General features: G+C 42.9%; 2 protein-coding genes across 3 annotated transcripts in view; one reads left to right on the top strand and one right to left on the bottom strand.

Moving 5' to 3' along the window:
- The window catches only part of IFI6 (interferon alpha inducible protein 6), a 52,267-nt gene extending 50,876 nt beyond the window's left edge, over window positions 1-1,391 (top strand). The window contains exon 5 of the mRNA XM_033955407.1: window positions 463-1,391. Coding sequence (XP_033811298.1) covers window positions 463-578 — 116 coding nt within the window. The 3' untranslated portion in view covers window positions 579-1,391. The remainder of the gene's footprint in view (window positions 1-462) is intronic.
- A 5,901-nt stretch (window positions 1,392-7,292) lies between these two features.
- The window catches only part of FCN3 (ficolin 3), a 50,708-nt gene continuing 31,310 nt past the window's right edge, over window positions 7,293-26,690 (bottom strand). The window contains exons 11-13 of one of the 2 annotated variants that reach the window (XM_033954747.1): window positions 25,968-26,097; window positions 19,430-19,564; window positions 7,293-8,291 (exon numbers count right to left, since the gene is read on the bottom strand). In XM_033954747.1, coding sequence (XP_033810638.1) covers window positions 8,038-8,291; window positions 19,430-19,564; window positions 25,968-26,097 — 519 coding nt within the window. In that variant the 3' untranslated portion in view covers window positions 7,293-8,037. Of the gene's footprint in view, window positions 8,292-16,697; window positions 17,370-19,429; window positions 19,565-25,967; window positions 26,098-26,690 lie in introns of those variants that run through there. The other variant, XM_033954748.1, reaches the window with a different exon arrangement.

Genomic DNA, 26,690 nt, shown 5'->3' with positions numbered 1-26,690 from the left:
TCTCTACCTTTATCTGCTAGCCAGGGAATATAATCTACTAATGCGCATTTGTCTTAACCCTACCAATTTATAAATCATCACATTTGTTTGTCATTCCCTAGCTTCTCTGACTCTTCTCCCTTTGTATTTCCCTCCACAAACAGAATATGGGTGGGAAGAGATCAGAAAGGTCGGAAATGAAGCTGCACTGTTCTCCACACACAAACGGAAGTGGTGGAGGCAGTTGGCATTATGGTGAAAATTTAACTTACCTGTTAATTTCCTGTTCTTGAGTCCAACTAGATGAAGCCAAATTACAACTTCTATTTATTATTTCTATAGCGCTACCAGACGCACAAGAGACAGTCACTGCTTGAAAGAGTTTACAGTCTAACTGTGAAAGACACACTGGACAAAAATGGGACAAAATGGTAAATCAATATATTCATTTAATAATGAGTTTACTCTTCATTTTCTGCCTAGGCGCAACTGTACTGAGTGCAAAGGGTCTGGCTACTGGAGGAGCTGTAGCAGGATATGAATTCTTCCAGAACATCATTTGCAACAAGAAAGCAAAGTGTGAAAAAGGAAAATGCTAAAGAGAGAGAAAATAATTGATTGGTTGAGGCTTCCGACCTTAAATGAAGATTTGTGGGTTCAACAGGATAAATCTGGTTTCCTTCTTTGTAGAGATGTAGGATAATGTAGCATAAATGTAGACAAAAACTTCCTATAATGTCTTATTGTCACTGGGAAGTTGAAAGTGCAAAATTGCACCCTGTTGGGTGACAATGGCTCACGACTCCTATTACAGGCTTGTACTGATTTGAGAGGAGTGAATACTGAGGACCTATACACATATTTAATAATATTATTATATAACTTTTTTGTGCAATTTTGCACTTTCAACTTCCCAATGACAATAAGATATTACAGAAGTTTTTTTGTTTACATTTATCTATTTTGAATATTCTTTCTATTGGGTTATACGTTATTTAGGGTATTGTAGCATGACAGAGGCGGGGATAAAGGGGGTGTGTTAGTTATTCATTTGTGCCTGCATCTTATTTTTATGTGTGTCTGGTGGGGGTGGAGGTTGCCGAGGAAGAAGCATCTGGACCAATGATGACAGAGAAGGAGGAGCTAAGAGTGTTGGGGCAACATTTGGACATTAGAATCTGAGTCACCATAACCGTAATAGATGTATAAATATTGTTACATTCCTCTTCTGGCCAATCAGGGTTGCACTATAACGCACTTCATGTTATAATCAGTAAAAAGAAACATCCGGAGGTCTTCAAGAGTTATACAAAGATTTTTCACAAACATCTGAGAATTATATGCTATTTTGCTGCTGTAATGATATACTGATTTAGTTCTTCCCACATACAAATAAAGAGTTATGCATACGGGAAAAAGCAGTGTTCTTGGACATAGAGATGGAATATGGGGTATTGAGAAAATGACCACTGATAGGAAGGGTACAGAATTTTAAATAATGTAAAATTCCTTCATTCGTGTGAGGAAAAAATTGTAATTCTTCTACAACTCATGGGAGGAGAAAAAATGACCTCATTTGCCCTTCAGGGTAATTACTGTATATTCATGTACTACCATTGATATAGGGCTAATCCAATTATGGGTCAAAGGAAACCTGTCCTCCAAATTTTACAATAATTCCCAACTATGTCTTCAATAAATGGTATTCTTTCACAAAACAAATTGGTAAATGTCTAATAACATAGTGAAATAAATAGCACTTATCTCAATCCTGATCCCGACGGCGGACCCGTTTCACGGTCTGTTTCGTCAGGGGATCCAGAGGAGAATTTCACAAAAAGAAAGTGCCAGTTGTAACCAGCAAAATTGCATCAGTAATTTATTTAAATTGGTGTTGTCAACAGTTGATAACATTTTTTGAATTAAACCAATAGTGACTGTCAAAGAAATATTCAACAAGTGAAAATCGGCTCTCACATAACCCCCCAAACTTACTCATATTCATAGCTGTCTGCCTTTTCAATCACATAGTTGACTCGATAGGCGTGGCACTGAAACTTAACCACTAAAAAACGTGTCAAAAAGTGACCGACCAATCACTAACCAAGACAACAGATAATCAGTCAATCAAAATCTGTCGAAACTCTTCTGTCCATTTGATGTCAACTACAGCCAATCATAGGCAAGCTTCTATTCAACAATCTGATTGAACCCAACTGGTTCCACAGAACCAAGGCAGGGTATCCAGCTCTGTTCACGCTGCATCAAAAATTTATCGATATCATCTCCACTGCATTCTGTGGTTATCCTGTCAGTAGCAAAGCCCCAAAAGGCTTCAAACCATGACCAATGCTTTGACAGTGTTAGTAATTGCAATCCTGTGTTCATTAAACCTAATGTGTAAAGGTCTAATGGTCTTACCCACATATAACTTCTGACATTTGCAAATGAGAATGTATACTACAAAATTGGATTTACAAGATGTTAAATGCCTTAATTTATAACATTTCCTATCTCTTGGATTAATATAAGAGTCGCACTCAAAGGTCATGTCACACAGTTTGCAGTGATTCCATTTGTGATGTCCCCCCACCATTACTAGAGGCCACAGTGGGGACAGCGTGTCTGGACTTAATAATTCCCGGAAGAACGATTAGGGAACTTAATAATTCCTTCAAATTCTATGCACGGGAAAAAGCTATCTGTAAACTCACTTCACTAAAAATGGGACGAGTTTTCATCACATCCCAGTTCCTACTGAAAATTCTTGCTGCCTCTTCCCCCACCTGTCATATTTCAGTACACAAATTCTCTTGATTGTCCACTTTCTAAGAATGATGTTGCAAAAATAAATCACAGTTAGTGTACCTGGCTCGTTTATATGCTTTCTTTAACATCTGTCTTGAATACCTCCTAGTAGACAAATCATCATCACGGTGTACAATTTGACGTTTAAATGGCATCTCATTGTCACAAATTCTTTTAAACCTGAGAAACTGTGAATAGGGCAAACTATGCTTCAAGCTACATGGTTGGCCACTACCAAAATGGAGTACTGTGTTTTGATTGGTGGGTTTTATATACACTTGTAGAAAACTTACCGTGGGTCAATTGTACCTCCACATCTAAATAATGTATGATGAAATTTGACCATTCTACTGTGAACTGAATATTCTTGTTACAACTGTTGAGACACTGAATAAACTGGCTCCGTTGTAACTTGTTACCAGACCACAGCATGAAGATGTCATCTGTGTAATGCTTCTACAACAAAATCTTCTCTATGAAAGAGACGGCTCAGGGGTGATATGACAGAGGTCTGTAAAATACTGGTAAGGATAGATGTGAATTGCTTGTTTACTCTTTCCAAAAATACTAGGGCCCAGATTCTCAAAATTGTTTTCCGATGGTTTAGCCGCCCTGCGACGGATTATCAAAATGGCGCATCTCTTTCTGTAGCGAGGTTTCTAGAAGTCTCCAACACTGACATGCAAATGGGCTCTTCAGCATTGAAACGAGCACTCCGGTGGATTCTTAAAAACTTTTCAGCGGCCCCTTGTAGGACCTACTAAGCTTGCACCATATGTACATATGGCTGAAGGACAGGTCAAAGGTCAGGATTCATATTTAGATGCCCACACACTGCAGTGGTATGACAGAACTATAGAAACCATGAAACACTTGTATTGTGGAAACGATGCCAAAGTTTTGCTAAAACAGACGAGTGCATGATGAAAACAAAAATTTTAATGATTTAACTAGTATCAGCAGCCTTCATTCACAACAAACTGGAAATTTTCCCCCTCCTGCCAGCCTCCCCCCTCCCCACCCATCCCCGGTCCAGTTGAGGCACAGAAGCCAGACTTAGGAATTATAAATGCAGACACAGTGTATCACAAGTAGAGAATGACACGGGGGAAAAAATCTGTCCCCTTCACCGCCTCGTCCCCAGAGCATCCACCCTTCCCTCTCGCCACCTCACCGCCCTTCAGCGGCCTGAGAATCTCCCTCCCTCCCCCTTACCTTCGCGGCATATAGAAACTTAAGGGAGGTAAGGCGCGCGGTCACCGATCACATGCGTAGCCCCTTCCCTCCCTCCCTACCTCCGGTGAAATCTATATCCCTCCTTCTTACCTTCGCGGCGCTTTAAAAAATAAACTGATGCCAGTGAAGCCTGACTGTGCCGTCCTGCAGTCATGTGTGTGTGGGTGGAAGCTTCTCCTCTGATGCAACCGGTGGATGGCCTTGTCCCCGTGCCTGCAGTGAGCACTTTATCCCCCCCCCCCCCACCGTTTCGGAGGTTACCCATGGCTAGCCGCGGGTAACTACCACCGTGCCATTCTCTAATCACAAGCAATACTGGCAGGAAGTCATCTATGCACTGGAGTCTGGCTCAAACAGAAGTAGGAATAAGGTACATGGCAGCGAATAATAACTAATATTATTTCCAGAAGATAAAGTAGTGTATGAGATAATGTATATATTCATACTGTCCCAAAAATAAAAGAAGCTTAATATTTGTAAGGACAGGAAATTTACATGGTTAACTCTAGCACCAAGTTGTTCTTGATCAAAATCTAACTATGAAAAATCAGATTGACACCGTAGTCCAAAAGGGGTATTACACATTATGGAAGCTCCGTACTATTAAATCGTACTTTGAAATTTCTGCATTCGGACTTATGGTTCAATCATTAGTACTGAGTCTTCTGGACTATTGTAATATTGCTTATTTAAATATGACTAAGCAAAATATTGCCAGATTACAATTGATCCAGAATACTGCGGTCAAACTGATTTATGGTCTATATGATCATGTAATTTCTTTCTATCGTGAGTTGCACTGCCTCCCCATAGAGGCACGCGTTATCTTTAAACTGGATTGCATACAGTATGTTACAAAGTCATCTATGGCCAAGCCCCATTTTATTTAGCTGACAGATTTTCAATTGCATCCCATAAGAATATTAGAACATCACTTGCTCTGTTTGTGTTTCCCTCTGTTAAAGGTTGCAAAAGCAAATACCATGATTATGTGCTGAGACTGGAATCGGTCCAGAGAATGGCCACCAGGATGGTCTCGGGACTCAAGGAGCTCCCATACGAGGAGCGGTTAGGGAAGTTGCAGCTCTACTCACTCGAGGAACGTAGAGAGAGGGGAGATATGATCGAGACATTCAAGTATCTCACGGGCCGCATCGAGGTGGAGGAAGATATCTTCTTTTTCAAGGGTCCCGCGGCAACAAGGGGGCATCCGTGGAAAATCAGGGGCGGGAAACTGCACGGTGACACTAGGAAGTTCTTCTTCACTGAAAGGGTAGTTGATCGCTGGAATAGTCTTCCACTCCAGGTTATTGAGGCCAGCAGCATGCCAGATTTTAAGGCCAGATGGGATAGACATGTGGGATCTATCCGCAAAGATAGATAGGGAGGGTCATTGGGGTGGGCAGACTTGATGGGCCGTGGCCCTTATCTGCCGTCTACTTCTATGTTTCTATGTTTCTATCTGCTTTCATTTCAAGCAGCTTTTCATGACAAAGGCTTTCGTTCACTGTTCCTTACTTCTCACTTTTATGAACACTTTAGGAAACAATTGAAGTCTTATCTTTTCCCTAAGTATTTGTCTGAGGAGTTATCTGTGGCCCTTTTTTGTAGATTATGTCATTTTTGTAAACTGCATTGAACTTATGGTTATGCGGTACAGAAATGCGATGTTATCAAGTCAAGTTTCAAGTTTTTTTATTTATCTTTATTTAACATCAAAGAATAAAAACACCTTTGAAAAGGAAATTAACATCCAATAAGGAAATATTACATATAATAATGATAATGTGTACAATGAAAATAGTCCTCTACTAAGGAGAGAGATTCAAGCTAGAGAATGACACGGTGACAAAATTCATCACAGTTCCCGTCCCCGCGGATAACCACGGGAAATAATCCCATGTCATTTTCTAGTGTCTATTTCAACCTCAGTCCTTCTTCACAGCAAAGCTTGCGAGTCAGTGGTTGTGGCCATTCATACTCTGATTCTTATGTGAGCCAAGGATAATGAAGCCATTGTGACATCACTGATGTGATTGGCTCTTAGGCACTGGTGGAATGAGGCATTATGACATCACAATATCTGCTCTGGATACCAGAGACTGTCATTCTGTAGTGTCTGTTTCAACCTCAGTCCTTCTACACCAGCATTCTTCAAAGCAAAGCTTGCGGGTCAGTGGTTGTGGCCATTCATACTCTGATTCTTATGTGAGCCAAGGATAATGAAGCCATTGTGACATCACTGATGTGATTGGCTCTTAGGCACTGGTGGAATGAGGCATTATGACATCACAACATCTGCTCTGGATACCAGAGACTGTCATTCTGTAGTGTCTGTTTCAACCTCAGTCCTTCTACACCAGCATTCTTCAAAGCAAAGCTTGCGGGTCAGTGGTTGTGGCCATTCATACTCTGATTCTTCCCTCTCTCCTTAAAGAATGACATGAAGATGGTTTCCCGCGGTTATCCGCGGGGACGGGGACGGTGATGAATTTTGTTACCATGTCATTCTCTAATTCAAGCTCTGTCAAGGGTAGTTGACTTTCAAGGAAAAGAAAAAAAACATAACAATATACAGAGCAATAATCAGTTGTATAAAATATTAATCAGTCCGGACAGTGATATCAGTTGGCATCTCAGACTACAGAAGCAGCTTTGCCCTCCAAGAAAAATTGTAACTGACCTGGTTCATAGAAAACATAGCTCTTAGTTTGATAATTAATACAACATTTACAAGGAAAGCGCAGCTGGAAAGTAGCTCCTAAACTCATAGAAACATAGAAAGATGACGGCAGAAAAGGGCTATAGCCCATCAAGTCTGCCCACTCTACTGACCCACCCCAATAAGTCTAGATGCTAGTGACTCGTCCTACGTAGGGATCCCACGTAAATGTCCCATTTACTCTTAAAGTCGAGCACGCTGGTGGCCTCGACCACCTGCACCGGAAGCTTATTCCAGTGATCTACCACCCTTTCCGTGAAAAAATACTTTCTGGTGTCACTACTAAATTTCCCCCCTCTGAGTTTAAGCGGATGCCCTCTTGTGGTCGAGGGTCCTTTGGGGAAGAGGATGTCATCTTCCACTTCGACACGTCCTGTGATGTATTTAAATGTCTCAATCATGTCCCCCCCCTCTCCCTGCGTTCCTCTAGAGCAGGGGTGTCAAAGTCCCTCCTCGAGGGCCGGAATCCAGTCGGGTTTTCTGGATTTCCCCAATGAATATGCATTGAAAGCAGTGCATGCAAATAGATCTCATGCAGATTCATTGGGGAAATCCTGAAAACCCGACTGGATTCTGGCCCTCGAGGACCGACTTTGACACCTGTGCTCTAGAGTGTAGAGCCGCAGTTTGCTCAGTCTCTCTTCGTACGAGAGACCCTTGAACCTCAATACAGGTTGACGTAACATTGGAAACTTTTTCCGCCGAGACTGCGTCCACTTAGATATATCAAGAAAAATAGCTACTTTACTACCCCAAAATTCAACATTCTCCGCTCTGAAGAATAGACGAAGAATAGCTTCTTTGTCTTGTAAAAAGACAAAAGTCACAAGAAGTGGAGCCCTTGCAGAAATTTCAGATTGTGACGATTCTAAAATTTCTGTAATATTCAGTTCTGCTGTTTGATGTTCCAAATCCTGTTTTCCTTTAAGAATATTTAAGTTTTCAAGTTTTATTAAAATTTGATTCTATCACTTATCCAACTTCTAAGCGAGATACAGATAAAATATAACGGGGAAAACAAATAAGAAATAAAAAACGCCAGTAACAGGACAATTAAAAGAAGTAAAAAAAAACATCAAGCAAATGGCGTAACTAATGGAGAACATCAAATACCAGACAAAAGAGAGGTGGGGGCAGAACTACAATTTGTATAGGAAAGAAAATCAAATAAGGGACAAATTGTTTCTTTAGAGAATTTGACTGGAGGGTGACGTTAGGAGACATTAACGACATAGTGATTTAAGTGGGAATTCTCACCAACAACCCCCAAATCAAAAGTTGCCACCCACAGCCTATGCCATCTGTGGCCTGATTTTCATATCCACATATTTATAAGAGTATTGATATCCTTTGAAGGCTTCCCAGTTAATACCATCGGCATAGGAGGCGTGGCTGCCCTTGTGATACAATCCGTTCAGATTGGAGTTATGGCAGCTGCCGTACCACCAGGCTCCCTTGTACAACTGAGCACAGCTAGCTTCAGAATTATCGTTGTCCACATCCTTGGTTGAGAATTTCAGTTGATTGTGACTACGGAAGGAATCTCCTGTGAAGGGGGTGGGGGAAAAAAACAACCACTCTAGTCAGTTCAGCCCATTCCTTTCCTCCCGTCGGGGCAATAAGTCAATTTCACACCCACCAGTCCACCCATCAACAACTCTCCCACCTCAAGGTTGGATAGCCTGCTTCCACAGTTCTAGGCAACATAATCACTTCCAAATTAAACACAACACTCGAAGAACAATTCAGTTAACAGAGAGGATCAAGGAGATAAATGGGGCTATGTCTAAATCTGACAAAAATCCAGTACCAAACATGCCCATTTTGAAAACTGAATATTGTCTTTTTTTTTTTTTTTTAAATGGATGTGTTTGTGCTCAGTGCATCTATTCTTTTGAACCATTTTCAAAGAAAAGCACATTCAAAAGAAAAACGCAGAAAATAAGCCATTGGGATGTAGGAGGGGGGCCAACATTTTTAGTAAAATGGCCACACAGACATCCCAGCAGAGCAGTGGGGCACCCTAGGGCAGTGTTTCTTAACACATGGCACGCGACCTGGGGGGTACTTGTCACCACAGAAATTACCTGCCTGCCTAAGCCGCCTCCAGGTATCCCTACTTCCTGCCCGCCTCCTCCGTCAAAGCCAAGCCAACCCCAGTCCCCCCTCCTCTAAGCTGGATCCAATCTCTCCCCAGTTCCCGATTCCCCCACCTACCAGCTTCCTGTTGCTGTCTTTTAAAATCTTCGGGCAGCCTGAGGTGCAAGGAAGCCAGCCTCCCGCCATCTACCTGCCCTGGAAGTGTTCTTTCTGCAGCGTTCTGCATACTTGGTAGCGCATCGATCGCTGTTCCACCTTCGGCCAGAGAATCGGCCAACAGCGATCTAGTCGGTATTACTGACTGACTTTAGTACATCTAGCCCAAAGTGGCTTGTCAAAATCTCAAAATTCCAGGACATCTCTAAAATTGCAGTCCGCTGCTATAACCACTAGGCCTCTCTTCCTCATCTGAATACTAAAATTAATACATACCATAAATACAAGAGAAACCTTTAAAGGTGTTACATGTGACTGTTATTCATTATTAAAATTATAATTCAGATAGTGGACTTATGGATGAAGGACTTTAAACTTAAACTCAACCCAGATAAAACTAAAATCTTCTTAACCTCACCTACTAATAAGATCAAAGAGAACACCTTAAAGATGAAAGGGATTGCATATTCTATAAAAAATTTTAGGGATATTTTTAGATCGAAATTTATCATTTGAAGCTCAAAATGTTATGGAAATTGCAAACAATTAGAACACATTTTGACTTCTCTTCCTTTAGATATTGGTGCAGTCATTGATTTTAAGCTCTCTGGATTACTACAATATTATTACCGTATCTAACCTCCAGTAAAAAGAATATTAACAGGATGCAAATTATTCAGAACACAGCTGGTTGATTTTCAATTTGAAAAAATTTGATCATGTAACAAAATATTACCAGACGTTGCATTGGCTCCCAGTCGAGGCAAGAATATTATTCAAGTTAGGCTGCATTTGCTGTAAGACATTGTTTGGCCTTATACCTGATTATATTATTGATCACTTTAAATTTGCCGACAGAAAACGCTCTTCCCAACATTTCAGATTCTTTGAATTTCCTACTGTGAAACGTTGCATATATTAACAATTTTTTCACAGAATTTTATCTTTTCAGGTTAGATTATGGCAGTGGTCTCCAACTCAAACCCTTTGCAGGGCCACAATTGGGATTTGTAGGTACTTGGAGGGCCGCAGAAAAAAATAGTTAATGTCTTATTAAAGAAATGACAATTTTGCATGAGGTAAAACTCTTCATAGTTTATAAATCTTTCCTTTTGGTTAAGTCTTAATATTAATATTGTCATTTATAGCTAAAGAGGCATATGCTCAAGAAACTGTTTTATTTTACTTTTGTGATTATGATAAACATACCGAGGGCCTCAAAATAGTACCTGACGGGCCGTGAGTTTGAGACCACTGCTATTGGCTAAGGCTCTTTACACCTGCATTGTGATGTCATAGAACTTTATGATTACAGAAACATAATAACACGATGGCCATCCACAATCTCCTCCTCTCCCTATTGGCTAAGGCTCTTAACATTTGCATCTCCTCTTCCTATAGGCCACTGGTCTCCAACTCAAACCCTTTGCAGGGCCACATTTTAGATTTGTAGGTACTTGGAGGGCCTCAGAAAAAACAGTTAATGTCTTATTAGAGAAATGACAATTTTGCATGAGGTAAAACTCTTTATAGTTTATAAATCTTTCCTTTTGGCTAAGTCTTAATAATAATATTGTCATTTATATCTAAAGAGACATATGATCAAGAAACTGTTTTATTTTACTTTTGCGATTATGATAAACATACTGAGGGCCTCAAAATAGTACCTGGCGGGGCCGCATGTGGCCCCCGGGCCGCGTGTTTGAGACCACTGGATTATGGGATAAGAACTTTTCCACTTTGATAAATTCTACCTCTTATTAGTCCTTTAGAAAATGCAGCTCCGACGCTCATAGAAATTCTATGAGCGTCGGAGCTGTTACCAAAAAAATGACGATAAAAAGCATGTTACGGTTTTGTAAAAGAGGGAGGGGGGATACTTATTTGATAAATTCTTCGGAATGGGATTATAATGTACTATGCATGTATAGTCTCTTATTTATGTATGCTGGGTTTACCCCAAGGGCTGGGTTAAGAAACTATGTTCCAACGTGTGTGGAAGGAGTCAGGAATGTTCTGGAGATGACCAGACTTCAGATGAGGGACAAGATGTCCTTGTGAAACAAAGAAAATAAATTAAAGGGTTAATATTCAGGCGTCAGCGGTGAGCTTTCTTTTTTAAAGCTCACCATTGCTGGCAAAGTTATACCCAGGTACTGAATGTCAGGCCTTGACTGGACACTAGCACTGCAGCTCCAGGTTAGCTGCAATACTCAGAAGTCATGCAGGTATGGCTAATATTCAGTGCCATGCATGTACAGGTCTCCATATTCGCAGAGGTTAGAGGCACACTCCCTTGTGAATTTTTTTTTAAAATGTGAATAACTTTAGGGCAGAAACCCTGCCTCCCTCCCGGACCCCTCCACTGCTTACCTTTAAAGCCCTGGTGGTCTAGTGGTGAAGCAGGATAGGAGTGATCTTCCTTTGAGACCAATGCGGGAACTTGAGGCGGCCATTTTTATAGCGAATCTGTATGGGGCAGGAGCGTAGAAAGATCACTCCTGGCCCGCTTCACTGCTAGACCACCAGGGCTTTAAAGGTAAGCTGTGGAGGGGTCCGGGAGGCAGGCAGGGTGGTAGAGACTCGCAAATAACCGAATCCTCGAATCTTAAACCCATGAATATGGAGGGGGGGGGGAATGTATAGCTAAGTGAGCAAAGATAAGACTTCTATTTACATGGTTCTACTTGTCCGGCTAGCTATTGTGACAGGGATCTGGCTAGTCCTACTAAATCCAAGGAGAAAGTCCCTGTAAGCCCCACTAAAGATCCTGTGACCAGGTTTAGGAAACATCCTGTGTATAGTAAAAATCCTGTGCACAGCTTTAGGAATGAGTCTGCCCCTTTAAAAGTTCCCAGAGCTCAGGCAGTGACTGAAAGGACAGGGCTCTTTAAAAATTTTGCTAACCCTGCTGGGGGGGGGGGCTGTTGCCGAGGCTTCCTTTTTCTGAGCTTTCCTCGTCAGATGGTGGGGAGAAACAGCTGGGACTGGAAGCTGAAGTCAAGCTGAGGAGGATGCCAGCTCTGGCAGCTAGCCCATGGCCAGCACAAGAAGGTTCTCCTAAGGATTGGGAAATGGAGGAACCTGAAGACCAGCCTGAGGTTTGTGACATGGAATGGCTGGAGGACTATGTTTTACCCCAAGGGGAAAAGCACCCCATGGAATGTGAGTAGGCTGATAAGCCCGGGGGTTTTCTTTTTCCTTTGAAGAGTTTTTTTGAATCTATGTTTTGAGAGCAGTTTGTGCACTGCTCTGACTTGTGCTAGAAGCTGCAGAAGTTACACAAAAGCCTGTCTGTTGGGAGAGTGGTAACACCTGTGGAGAACAGGCTTCTCTCCTCTCAAACTGTTGGGGATTATTTTTTGCTCAACCTAACAGGAACACAATTAGAGCCAGTACCCAAGAGCCTTGTACTCAAAAGCTATTACTTGATGCAGGGACTATTCTGTCATACCCTGAACATGGCCAGAAGGCTAAACTGAGGATTTTGCTGTTATTAGTTTGGACTGACTCTGGAAGCACGGCAGGTGCTAGGAGTAGGACTTATTTGTTTGGTAAAAGAAGTAAAGAGAATTTTTGTTTTCACTCGTGCCAAATTCTGACATTTTTGTTTGAAACTTTTGATGTTCCATTAAAAGTGTTTTGTTTGAACAACCTGGACCTTTTAGTGTGCAATTTCTGGGAGATATTAAAGAATCCGTGTTCCACTACCTTTATTTTAACTCTAGGACTAGGATTCAGCAGAGCCACTAGGCCTAGCCAGGATCCTTGTACCACACTATATGGGTACCGATACTGAATATTGCTGCCTACATAACTTCTGGGACCACCTGGACTCTGCCTAGAGAATGACACAATAACAAAATTCATCACTGTTTTCATTCCTGCGGATAGCTGCGGGAAACAATCCCATGTCATTCTTTAGTGTCTAACGCAACCTCAGTCTTCCTACACTAGCATTCTTCAATGCAAGGCTTGAGGGTCAGTGGCTGGGCTCATTCAAATTCTGATTCTTCCCTCTCTCCTTAAAGAATGACAAGGATGGTTTCACCATGTCATTCTCTATGGCAATTCTTATGTGAGCCAAGTATAGGACAACCAAGCCATTGTGACATCACTGATGAGTTTGGCTCCTAGGCATTGGTGGAATGAGGCATTATGACATCACAATATTAGCTCTAGAATGTTGCTACTCTTTCTCTGCCAGATACTTGTGACCTAAGTTGGCCATTGTTTATTTTCTTCCTATATTTCTATATTTGATTAATTCTTAAAATTATTTTCTATTTAATTATTTTCTTTCTATTACTTTATTATTTTGGTATGTACGTTTTTTTTTTTAACAGTATGATATTGAGAGTTCTATGTATTCTTGTTAGGATGCTTTATATCTCATTTCCACTATCTTTATTTTATTATCTACTATTTGCTAACTCTGTTTGTCCTTGGTACTTTAGTTAGATTGTGAGCCTTCGGGACAGTAAGGGAATTTCAAAGTACCTATTCTTTATTTAATTCATCTTATTTTATTGTATCCTTTATTGTATATTTAATGTATATTTCTCTGTAAACCGCTTAGAACTTAACGGATTTAGCGGTATATAAGAAAGAAACAGGATGCTAGGCTTGATGGACCTTCGGAGAATGACAGGGGGACAAAATTTGTCCCCGTCCCCACAGATAACTGTGGGAAACTTAATATCTACCTCAACCTCAGTCCTTCTACACCAGCATTCTTCAATGCAAGGCTTGAGGGCTAGTGGCTGGGCCCATTCATACTCTGATTCTTCCCTCTCTCCTTAAAGAATGACAAGAGGATGGTTTCCTATGGTTAACTGCAGGTATGGGGACAACTGTCCCCATGTCATTCTCTCTAGCAATTCTTATGTAAGCCAAGTATAGGAAAATTAAGCCATTGTGACATCACTGATGAGGTTGGCTCTTATGCATTGGTGGAATGAGGCATTATGATGTCACAATCTCTGCTTTGGGATGCTGCTGCTCTTTGAGTTTCTGCCAGGTACTTGGGACCTGGGTTGGCCATGGTTGGAAACAGAATCCTGGGTTTGATGGACCTTCGTTCTGTCCCAGTAAGGGACAGAATTTGTCCCCGTCCCTGCAGATAACTGTGGGGAACCATCTTTAATGTTTATCTCAACCTCAGCTTGAGGGTCAAGTGGTTGTGCCCATTCATACTCTGCTTCCTTCTTTCCTGGTGCGTCCACATCTGGAATACTGCGTTCAGTATTGGTCGCCGCACCTCAAGAAGGACATGGCGGTACTTGAGAGAGTCCAAAGGAGAGCAACGAAACTGGTAAAAGGGCTGGAACACTGCCCATACGCCGAGAGGTTGGATAGGCTGGGGCTCTTCTCTCTGGAAAAAAGGAGGCTCAGGGGAGATATGATAGAGACCTTCAAGATCATGAGGGGCATAGAGAGGGTGGATAAGGACAGATTCTTCAGGCTGAAGGGGACAACAGGTACGAGGGGGCATTCGGAGAAACTGAAGGGAGATAGGTTCAAAACAAATGCAAGGAAGTTTTTTTTCACCCAAAGGGTCGTGGACACTTGGAATGCGCTACCGGAGGAAGTGATCAGGCAGAGTACGGTACAGGGATTCAAACAGGGATTGGACGGATTCCTGAGGGATAAAGGGATCGTGGGATACTGAGGGAGGAGCTGGGATGTAACACAAGTATAGAAAGCTAACCAGGTAATAAGTATAGAAACCCAACAGGTCGTGCATGTGCAAGACCGGAGGGTTAGGACTACGATGGGAAGATAGGACTTCAATGAGAAACCAAGGTGGCAAGGGAGCCCCTTCTGGTGATTCAGACAGGTCGTGACCTGTTTGGGCCGCCGCGGGAGCAGACTGCCGGGCAGGATGGACCTATGGTCTGACCCGGCGGAGGCACTGCTTATGTTCTTAGAGAATGACATAGGGATGGTTTTCCACGGTTATCCACGGGGATGGGAATGGTGATGAATTCTGTCACCATAGTTCGCTAATCAGCACGTAGTTAGCTGAGGGGTGAAACTGAGCAAAAACACTTTTGAATATTAACCCCTAAATTTTAGTTTCTGTTGGCTCATAGACTTCAATTTTTCAACTATTTTATGATCTGGCTGCATTCCTTTTATGAGTGCTGTTAATGATCTGGTTTGTCATTCACAAGGACTCCTGATGCAGGCTCTTCAGCCAAAACATGGCCTGTGTCATATCAGATGATGTGTCAGATGATTCTGTGTGGTTTTGCTTGCTATTAAAGTGTGGTTTGTTTGAAGGCTAGGCCCTCTCTGCTCTTTTTAGGGGGATTGGCTCATGGAGCAAAACATTATTGATGTCAGTGTTATGAGTATCTCCCCTGGCCTGGATTCTGTAGAAAGTCGGGATAGCACAGATCATAAAGAAGAGAGAAGACTAGGGGACACTTGATGAAGTTACAGGGAAATACTTTTAAAACCAAGTGGAGGAAATTGTTTTTCACTCGGAGAATAGTTAAGCTCTGGAATGCGTTGCCAGAGGATGTGGTAAGAGCGGATAGCATGGCTGGTTTTAAGAAAGGTTTGGACAAGTTCCTGGAGGAAAAGTCCATAGTCTGTTACTGAGAAAAACACACAGGGAAAGTCATTGCTTGCCCTGTATCAGTAGCACAGAATATTGCTCCACCTAGGGTTTTGGCCAGGTGCTAGTGCCCTGGATTGGCCACCGTGAGAATGGGTTAATGGGGTTGATGACCATTGGTCTGACCCAGTAAGGCTATTCTTAAGTCAGAGTGTAGAGATGGCAAGTCATCAGCTCTTAATACTGGACAAGCCGCCCTCATGCTAAAGTTGCTTTAGGGTGTCTAATGATGGGAGATTGCTGCATGAAGCATCTTTTTAATAACCCAAATCCCTCAGACAGGCTGGTTGTGGTAGGAGAAGGAGGCTATGTACATTATCCGTGTTTGTGTATGATTTTACCCTTCTCCTGTGCCTGCCTGTGTGGAATATGAACTTTTGAATAAAATAAAAATTTTAAAACCTGCTTGTTAAACTGTTTTATGATCAAACAATTTTTTATTGATGCAATCCAGAAGCGAAGCCAATAAACAAATACAATCACTATTAAGAAAAGATAACACAGTACTGCCTCCGGCTATGTATTCCTTTTTGTGGTTTTAAGCCGTTTCCCCCCTGTTCCTCAGGTTCCAGCTCAATGACTTTGTCCTCTATTAGAACTATAGTATCAATAGCTTTCATTCACAATGGACAGGATTTTCTCTTGCCCCCTCCACCTAGACATAAGCCCCCGTCTAGATGAGGCACAGAATCGGGACATGAGATGAAACTACTAAACAGTAGATTTAAAACACACCGGAGAAAACGTGTAATTAATCTCTGGAATTCATTGCTGGAGAATGTGGGTGAAATCAGTTAGCTTAGCGGGGTTTAATAAAGAATTTCTTGAAAGAGAAGTCCATAGGCCATTATTGAGATGCTACTTATTCCTAGGATAAGCAGCATAAAATCTGTTTTACTACTTAAGATCTAGTTACGAACTTGGGATACTGGGCTTGATGGACCCTGGGTCTGTCCCTGTATAGCAATTCTTATGTGAGCCAAGTATAGGACAGTCAAGCCATTGTGACATCACTGATGAGGTTGGCTCATAGGCATTGGTGGAATGAGGTGTTATGACATCACAATCTCAGCTCTGGAATGTTGCTACTCTCTGAGTTTCTGCCAGGCACTTGGGACCTGAGTTGGCCACTGTTAGAAAACGGGATACTGGGCTTGATGGACCTTCTTATGTTCTAATAATTAAAAATGCAGATCTGGCAGAAAGGCATCTAACCACCACAGGGAGGGAGCACTTTAGTCTAGCTGAATCAAAAGCAGCAACCAGGCAAACAGCTTGTAATATTTCCAGAAGACAGAGCAGTGTATGAGATAATTTACATTATCATACCGTATCAACAAGAAAAGAAGAGTAACATTTGTGAGGACAGGGAAGTTACAGGGTTAACTCTAGCAATGAGAGGGGAATAGATTTCAGGAGACCTTAACTGCACAGTGATTTAAGTGCGATTGTCACCAACAACCCCAAATCAAAAGTTGCCGCCCACAGCCTATGCCATCTGTGGTCTGATTTTCATATCCACATATTTAAGAGAGTGATAATATCCTCTGAAGGTTGACCAGTTAATTCCATTAGCGTAGGAGGTGTGGTTTCCCTTGAGGTACAGGCCATTCAGATTGGAGCTATGGCAGCTGCTGTACCACCAAGCTCCCTTGAATGACTGAGCACAGTTGCTCTCGTAAGTATCATTGTCCACGTCCTTGGTTGTGAATAAAAAGTTATTATGACCATAGAAGGAATCTCCTATAAAGGAAAAAAAACTATTTGAGTCAGTTCAACCTATTCTCTTCCCCATTTCTCTCCTCCCACCAGGGCGATAAGTCATCCCCACCACCACCACAACCATAGAGCAAAATTTGGATGGAATGATGGGTATGCATCATGCCTCCCACCTCCTCAGATTTAAATTTAAATACCTTAATTAGTAGGGGCAATGTTAGGAAATTCTACTTTACGGAGAGGGTAGTGGATGCCTGGAATGCGCTCCCGAGAGAGGTGGTGGAGAGTAAAACTGTGACTGAGTTCAAAGAAGCGTGGGATGAACACAGATTTAGAATCAGAAAATAATATTAAATATTGAACTAGGTCAGTTACTGGGCAGACTTGCACGGTCTGTGTCTGTGTATGGCCGTTTGGTGGAGGATGGGCAGGGGAGGGCTTCAATGGCTGGGAGGGTGTAGATGGGCTGGAGTAAGTCTTAACAGAGATTTCGGCAGTTGGAACCCAAGCACAGTACCGGGTAGAGCTTTGGATTCTTGCCCAGAAATAGCTAAGAAGAAAAATTAAAAAAATAAAATAAAATAAAAATATTAAATTGTATCAGGTTGGGCAGACTGGATGGACCATTCGGGTCTTTATCTGCCGTCATCTACTATGTTACTATGTTAGGGATCCCCAAGCTCCAAAGCTGAAGATATCTAAAGCCTATTGTAGTAAGGGGGGGGTCAGGGGGCAGTCTGCCCTGGGCGCCATGTTGATGGGGGCACTGGCAACCCTCCTCCTCTCCGTCCCCCGCCTCTTCCCATTCCTCCCTTCCACCCCTTCACTTCCCCCATACCTCTAGTTGAAGTTGTTGTTTGCGGCAGTCAACAAAGTGCTCCTTGTGACCCCATCAACTCTCCAGATGATGTCACTTCTGGGCAATACCAGAAAACAACCTGGGTGTGAGGGTAGTCACCCTAAACCCTTTTGTAAAGTTAGGGTGAACAAGTGAGACCCAGCCAGAGGGAGATAGTAGGTGACAGGGATGGCTACATTGGAGGTGGCAGAGGTGAGTTATCCCTCAAACCATAGGTGACAGAATTCCATGAAAAGAACCTGGGGCAAAATGTGGAGGGGCAAATGGTGTGTGTGGGGGGGAGGGAGGGACAAACATTCTGGGGGTGAAATGTACCTGGAGTAAAACTTCCTATAACCTCACCAGTTACACCAGGGGTGTCAAAGTCCCTCCTCGAGGGCCACAGTACAGTCGGGTTTTCAGGATTTCCCCAATGAATATGCATGAGATCTATTAGCACATAATGAAAGCAGTGCATGCATATTCATTGGGGAAATCCTGAAAACCCAACTGGATTGCGGCCCTCGAGGAGGGACTTTGACACCCCTGAGCTACACGAAGGATGCACCGCTGTCAAGTGAGCCTGGCCCAAAAGTGGATGGGCCCAGACTCCCTGATGGCTACACCACTGCCATCGACAAGTCTCTCAAATGCCATATTTCCCTTCCCCCTAACCTCCATGACGGCACTTTTCCCAGACCTATTGGGGTGCTGGTCTGCATGGCACTGCAGGACCACCCCATCACTATCCTTCATTTACTGTATTTCCTCCTTCTCCTGTTATAGGCAACATGAGGTAAGCTGCAGTGATATTATGTGTAATGTGTTGTATTCAAAATAAATCAGGAACAAACAAACCAAAACTGCAGATATGTACAACGGTGTAGGCAAAATTTATTGTGACAACCAAATTATATCTAAAAACCTTTTTACCAAACAGGGGACCCAACACGGTCCGTGTTTCGGACAACCTTCATCAGGGGTCCATGGTAGAAAAGGGAAGAAAAATATATAGTAGAAAGAACGGATTATATAAATCGCCAAGGGTCACTGGATATTGTAAAATCTCGCTATGGTTGTCACAATAAATTTTGCCTACACCGTTGTACATATCTGCAGTTTTGGTTTGTTTGTTCCTGGTTGGTTTTTTTACTGCAGACAAAGTTGGAACTCCCTTCTCCCTTTGGTTTTGTTGCTTTGTGCGTATTCAAAATAAATGAAACTTGAAAACTTGGCAATAACTCACCCATCGTCCCTCCAGAATAGGGCCCCACAAGAAGTTTATATTTTTCTTCTTCGTCGAGAATTTTAAAATCGGGGTACTCGGCAAATCCAGACTGACCCTCAAAATCTTGTACATCAATCCTCAGCTTGTATGTGTCTGGAATCAGTGAAAGAGAATAATTTAAAAACCACAAAAAAAAAAAGGGCAGCAAAGCCTTCCACACCACCACTTCTGTCCAAGATCAGAAGGGATGGCCAGAAGCACAGGGAAAAAAGGAGACAGAATGATTAGTGAGCATCAAGGACCATGCAAGATGAAAGTAGATGATAAACATAACAAATTAAAATAATCACTGCTACTTATACTAGTGTATCACAAACTGTGTGCTGCGAGATGCCGGGCAGGACATGCCTACAAGACACACTTCTCACCCCGCCCCGCGCAACTGTTTTTTGAGGCACGCTAAACAGAGCAACTGGTTTTCATGGCACATTATAATTGAAATTATAAAATTGGAAAACCAACAAAAAATTAAATTTGAGACTTATTTATTTAACATTCTTAAAGCGATGTATGGGTAATTGTAACAACGGTGAAACTAAAGTAGACAGAATAGAATTGCTAATCAATGGATGGGTGTGCTTGTTTATGAGTGCAAATGATCTCAAAACGCAGCTCAATAGTTGACAAGCAAACACGTATTGCATCATCCACCATCTATAATCATTCTCTTTTTTTTTTTTAAATTTAATTTCTGTCAGAGCTGAAAATCAAAGTTTGCAAAGATAAGATGCTCCAAACGGTAACAAAGCCTTGATTGCTTTGTTGCTTAAGTTAGGATAACTACTGTTTATAAAAATAAAATTACATATTGTTAGTTTTCAAGGACCGATCATGTCTGGGCGATTGTATCCTTACACACACAGACACTCATAACATTGACGGACTCTTGTGTACACGACGAACATTTCATCTTTTCTAGTGTATACTTATGAAGGGAATTTTTAAAAATAAAGTACAATTCTGGAATCTCTTGTGACACACCTGGAATCTCTTTGGGGCACACCATTGTGCCATGGGACACAGTTTGAGAGACACTGGTTTAGAGTCTAGACTACAGGTCACCTAGGGTATGTGGCACCCGGGGCCCATCATTTTTTGACACCTCCCCCATGTGAAAAAATATTTTTTGTAATGACCATGAAACGGAATAAAGGGTCAGAATAGAAACAGGCAGTGAAAATTTTATTTTATTGAACCTCATATATGTAACCATTATTCCAAACATAACATAACATAACATAAATTATGTCTGAATTGTCATGACATCAGAAGTACATATGGAATAGTTGCAGGTGATGCTTGGGACAGTTCTGATTGTGTTAGTTCAGTTTTATGTGTTTTTTGAATAGAAAGGTTTTTATTTTTTTTTTGAAGGTTTTGTAGTCTGTGGTCGATGTCAATTGGTTGTAGGGTTGGGGGTCGAGTGTTGCAGCTCGAATGGCTAGGAGGTTGTCGAACAGTTTTTTTTCTTTTGACGTTTTTGGTTGGAGGGTGTGTGAATGGTGCGTGAGTTCTCCTATGTCTGGTTGAGGTGGATTGAATTATTTAGCTGAAGAAATTAGTTACCCCCTATTCCACACACATTAATTCTCTTCCATTTTTGTTCCCATTATAAAAAACACTGATAAGTTCCCAGAAAAAAAATACATTAAAATAAGAAGTGGAAACAAAGGCCCCTACAGATGAGAACATAACATAAGAATAGCCTAACTGGGTCAGACCAGTGGTCCATCATGTCCAGTAGCCCATTCTCATGGTAGCCAATCCTGGTCAAAACCCAAAGAGTAGCAACATTCCATGCTACCGATCCAGGGCAAGCAGACACTTCCCCCATGTCTTAATAACAGATTATGGACTTTTCCTCCAGGAATTTGTCCAAATCTTTCTTAAAACCAGCTACACTATCTGCTTTTACCATAACTTCTGGCCACTTCATTTTTAAGTTTAGATCTTTCCTTCCAAACAGAGACCTTGCTAGATGTCAAATACAGCACAAGGTAACTTCACATGGACTTAGCTGTGCAGGAAATGTGAATCTCCTCATACACCCACCATATAGTGCAAAAATGTGCAAAGGTCTGGTTTTTTCTTTCGATCACTACATAGCCTAATGCCACACAAGCAGCGCTGTTACAAACATATTCTGAAGGTCAATGCTAAGATTAACAAAGTTTCCTTCTTTGGATCAGAAGGAGATACTGACAAACCACTGGAAGAGACCACAAAACAACTACCCAGGAACAACACCCAAAGACCCACTCAGTGTGTGAACCAGTTGAGTGGAGTGGACTAACTGGGGGGTGGAAATGTGCCCGGAGTATGCTCAGCAGAATTTCCCAAACTACCTCTTCCTCTCAACACATTGACACGCTGCCACCACACCACTAGGAACACCTCACTGGGTAAGCCAGCAATGCTATAAACTTTATAAAACACATTACAGTGGTACCTCGGTTTATGAGTGCACCGGTTTGCGAGTGTTTTGCAAGACGAGCAAAACACTCAGCATATTTTTTTCTCATAAACCGAGCACTGCCCCGATAAACGAGCACTCAGCAATGGTGGCCCAGGGGTGAGTACCTGCTTGTGGGTGCTGCACAGTGATTTGAAAGAGGTGCCTTCCTTGCCTCGGGGTCCTCATGCGGCTGCCCTCCTGCTTCGGCGATGCCTCTGCCGTCCGTCAGCGCTCTCCCGGCTCCCATCTAAATCGGCCGACCTCTCTCCTCTCCTAAGTGAGCTGCTGCTCCGACAACACGCTCACCACGTACAAGCACGCAGGACGTTGTCAGGGCAGTGGCTGACTTAGGAGAGAGAGGTGAAGTCGTGCATGCTCATTCAGGATGGCGGCCGGTTTAGATGGGAGCCGGGAGAGCGCTGACGGATGGCAGAGGCATCGCCGAAGCAGGAGGGCAGCCGCATGGGGACCCCAAGGAAGGAAGGCAACACTTTGGAATTGCTGTGCAGCACCCGCAGGCAAGTTCTTACCCCTGGGCCACCATTGCAAATTTTGGTTGTGGAACGAATCTTCTGAGTTTGCATTAAAGCCTATGGGGAACTTTGCTTTGCAAAACGAGTATTTTGGATTACGAGCATGATCCTGGAACGGATTATGCTCGTAAACCAAGGTACCACTGTATTATATTTTCTTATAAAGCACATATTTTAACTGAACTCTCTGACATCCTCAGCTTTTCCATTCACAAAAATAGAAGGAAGAAAAGTTCCCATTTCCTGCTGTCTCATGTCCCCGGCCTATACAATATTTTTCTTCTGCAGACCCTTCAAAAGTCTGACCAAATCCTCATTTCACTTGCATTATAAAGTACTGAGGATGCCATCTCTCCCCAATCCCAGGTACTAAAGTCTAAGACAGTAGCGCAAACTAGTGCTACCAGATTCAGGAAAAAAAATTTCGATTCGATTCAGCCTATTGAATTGGTTTTTCAATTCGATTTTCCTGTCCAATTGGGTGTTTTTTTCAAACATCCTGGTGGGTTTATTTTATAGCTTTTTCACCCCCCTTTGGCTTCTCCTAACCACACTGGCGCTGTGGTGTAAATAAAATAAAGAAACAAAAAGGACTTTTCCTCTCTGTTAAATCCTAGCTCACGTTTGCAGTCTAACACCATGCTCTGGCAGGATACACATTTCAAATCTGACATATTGTAATCACAAAACAGAAAATAAAATTAGTTTTTCTACCTTTTGTTGTCTGGTTATTTTTCAAATCTTGTTGGTCCAAGGCTCTGGTTGTCTTCTGATAACTTGCTTGCCAGGGTCTCCTTCTTTCTTCTTCCATGCTAACCATCCATCTGCCATCTCTATCCTCCCCTTCCGTTTCCCTTCCCTCCCCCGGATGTCTGGCATCTTTCCTTTTTTTCGTCTCCCTCCACAGATCCACCTTTTCTTAACTATCCTTTCATCCAGCAGCTCTCTCTCCTTCCCCACCACCCCAGGGTCCACCATCTCTCCCTTTCTTTTCCCAACTACCCTCCTAACCAGTATCTCTATCCCCCCCTACACACCATGCCTGTCCCCCCCCCCGAAGGCCTGCCTGCCTGTTCCCCTTGAAGGCCTGTGCCCCCCCCCCTTGAAGGCCTACATGCCTGTCCCTCTTGAAGGTCTGCACCCCCCCCCGAAGGCTTGTCCCCCCCCTTGAAGGCTTCCCTGCCTGTTCCCCTTGAAGGCCTGTCTCCCCCACCCCTCCACAAGGCCTGCCTGCCCGCCCCACCCTGAAGGCCTGCTGCCCCCCCCACTACCTTAAAGGACCGCTCGCCCCCACTATCACCACCACCACGAAGCACTGCTCATCCCCCCCCAGCCTCCCCGCACCATTTCCCTGGGGAAACAGCCTGCAGCAAGATCGCGATGCCAGTGATCTTTGCCTGCTTCGGCTGTTTCCTCCGCCGCGGTCCTGCCCCTCCTCTGATGTCAGAGGAGGGGCGGTACCGCGGCGGAAGAAACAGCCAAAGCAGGCAAAGATCGCTGGCATTGCGATCTTGCTGCAGGCTGTTTCCAGACGCGAAACCCGGCGCAGGGGGGGGAACCGGACCGGGAACACCCCCTCAGAGCTTGCACCCGGGGCGGACCCCCCCGCCCCCCCTTGGTACACCACTGCTACAGGTGTCAAACTCAAGGCCCATGGGCTGAATCTGGCCAGCCTGACTGTTTTAGGCAGCCCGCAGTCCGATGCCCATGGTGTTACCTTGTGGCTGGCTTCCTCCTCCTCACAGCCGCAGTGTGCACGAAACCACGTCGCGCGCCTCAAACAAAAGCATTCTCTCTGACGTTGTGACGTCAGAGAGAAGGTTTCCGGTTCAGGCACAGGAAGTGCGAGGAGCCGCATACTGCGGCTGTGAGGAGGAGGGAGCTGGCCACAAGATAACACCGGGGGCATCGGAGTGCGGGCCGCATAAAAATGGCTAATTGGGAGCTGACCAGAAGGTAAGACACCCGCTGGAGGGAGGCACAGCATGGAGGGAGGGAGACAACAAAGGTAGTGGGAATGGTTTTATTTTTAATTTAGTGTTTGAATTGTGTCAATTTTGAGAATTTTAAGCTGCTGTCTATATTTTTCACTGCTCAGGAAGAAATATATTTGTTTCTTTTTCTCAGGGGTTGTAATTCATGCTGAATCTTGAATCTTGGATTTCGTTTGTATATATTAGTCCTTTTAGTTTGTGGTCCCATATTTGCATAGGGGTTATCTGTGTTCTGGTAGAAATGAATGTTGAGAAGCATACAGTGTGCTTTGTGTAGTTTAATTTTGTGTGTGTGTATATATGAAAAATGAATGGAAAAATGGTGTTATAATTAGTACTATTATGGGGCGGGGTCTGGGGTGGAGATTGGGTGGGGTCTGGCCCATGACTTAGCCTGTGTTTTGGATTTCAGCCCCTTAATGTGATTGAGTTTGACACCCCTGGTCTAAACTGAAAGGTGGGTAGATGAAGCTGTCCCAGTTCCAGTGCTTTTTGGCATGGTGGCCCTAGACTCGGGCACCTCTACTTATTTTTATAATTCAGTGGTTAGTGGTATAAGTTACTGTTTCAGCTTCAGTAGATAGAGATGGAAGAGAAACTCAGAACATAATAGCAGGTGAAGACCACACAGCCTATCCAGCCTGCCCATCTTCACCAGCCACTAGCCTCTATAATGTCTTCCTCTCCTTCAGAGATCCTCTGAGCTTGTCCCATGCTTTCTTGAGTTCTCATCTTTCTCATCACCTCCATTACAAGGCCGTTCCATCCATCTACTAATATTTCTTTAGATTACTCCTGAGTCTACCCTCGTTCACCCTCATCCTATGAGCCCCTTGTCCTGGACATTATTTTTAATTGAAAGTGATTCACTTCCTGTGCGTTTATTCCCCGGAGATATTTAAATCTCTCTTTCAAATTTCCCCTATCCTGCCTTTATTCCAAACTATTGAAATGTGAAACGGATGTCACCTCCACACCCCTTTCTATAGACTCACACTTGTCAAAAGTTTCTTCAATATTCACCAACCCTCAGAAGTGCCACCACGATAACTCAAAACATTTCACTGTATCTGGCTTCACGCACTATATCTTCACTGGGTCCAACTTTTGAGTATCATGGTGGCACTTCTGAGGGTTGGTGAATATTGAAGAAACTTTTGGTGTGGAGGCGACATCCTTTCACATTTCAATATACAAAGTTTTACTTGGACAAGAGCGATTACATAAAGATATAGTGCTAATCTTCAAATTTATTACAAACTATACAGACTGGATGGGCCATTTGGCCTTTAGCTGCCATCATGTTTCTATATATATGTAATGTAATGTAATTTATTTCTTATATACCGCTAAATTCCGTTAGGATTCTAAGCGGTTTACAGAAAATAGACAATATCTCAATTTATTTTTGTCTGTCACCTATGCCTGCTAGCTGGAATTTGAACAGTGGAAATAGAAGTTGCTTTTTTTTCCTGTCTATGACTTTGGTCACCCTCCTGCAGCAGGCAGCTTACCTGCGCTTGTGAGAAGGTGGATGTTGTCATTCCCCAACCAGAATTCGGAGTCTTGTCTTCCGAACCCTTTCTTGAAGTCTTCCCAGTTGCGGTAGAAATCCACTGAGCCATCCTGTCGCCTCTGGAAGACCTGATGGACACCAGAGACAGCACGTGAGTTCATGCTAGTTCTGAGGGGGTATAGCAAGCTGAATCAATTCATTATCATCCTAATTCAGTAAATACATCTACGTGATTTGCAGTAGAAATCAAGGAGAAGGGAGATCAACAGGAAAGAAAACCAAACATGACATACAAACAGGAGAAAACAAAAGACAGAACAGCACAAAGGGGGAAACAAAAAGGGAGGCAACACATTAGTTCAATAATATAGAATTATCATTACCAAGAAAAGAAATGTTTAATTTAAACATTCAAATGGACATAAACGAGGCAAGGTGTGGCCAAGCTGTCAGGAATAAAGGCCCGTGACCTGTGGCTTATTCGTTAGAGAGCTGCACAGTGGCATACGGTCAGGGCTTTCAGGGGATTCACCCCACCCCCTAAAGACCCTGTGGGTACTGATCTGAATTTTATTGGTTGAGCATTTATGGACTTTTCCTTCAGGATCTTGTCCAAACCTTTTTTAAAACTAGGTACATTAACCGCTCTTACCACATCCTCTGAAAATGTGTTCCAGAGGGGCCTAAGGCAACTGGGCCAATTCTGGTTGGTCCAGGTAAC

Source organism: Geotrypetes seraphini, chromosome 8, assembly GCF_902459505.1.
Source record: "Geotrypetes seraphini chromosome 8, aGeoSer1.1, whole genome shotgun sequence".
NCBI lineage: Eukaryota > Metazoa > Chordata > Amphibia > Gymnophiona > Dermophiidae > Geotrypetes > Geotrypetes seraphini.
Note: the sequence above shows the minus strand (reverse complement) of the source record. Positions and strands in the feature narration are given on the sequence as shown.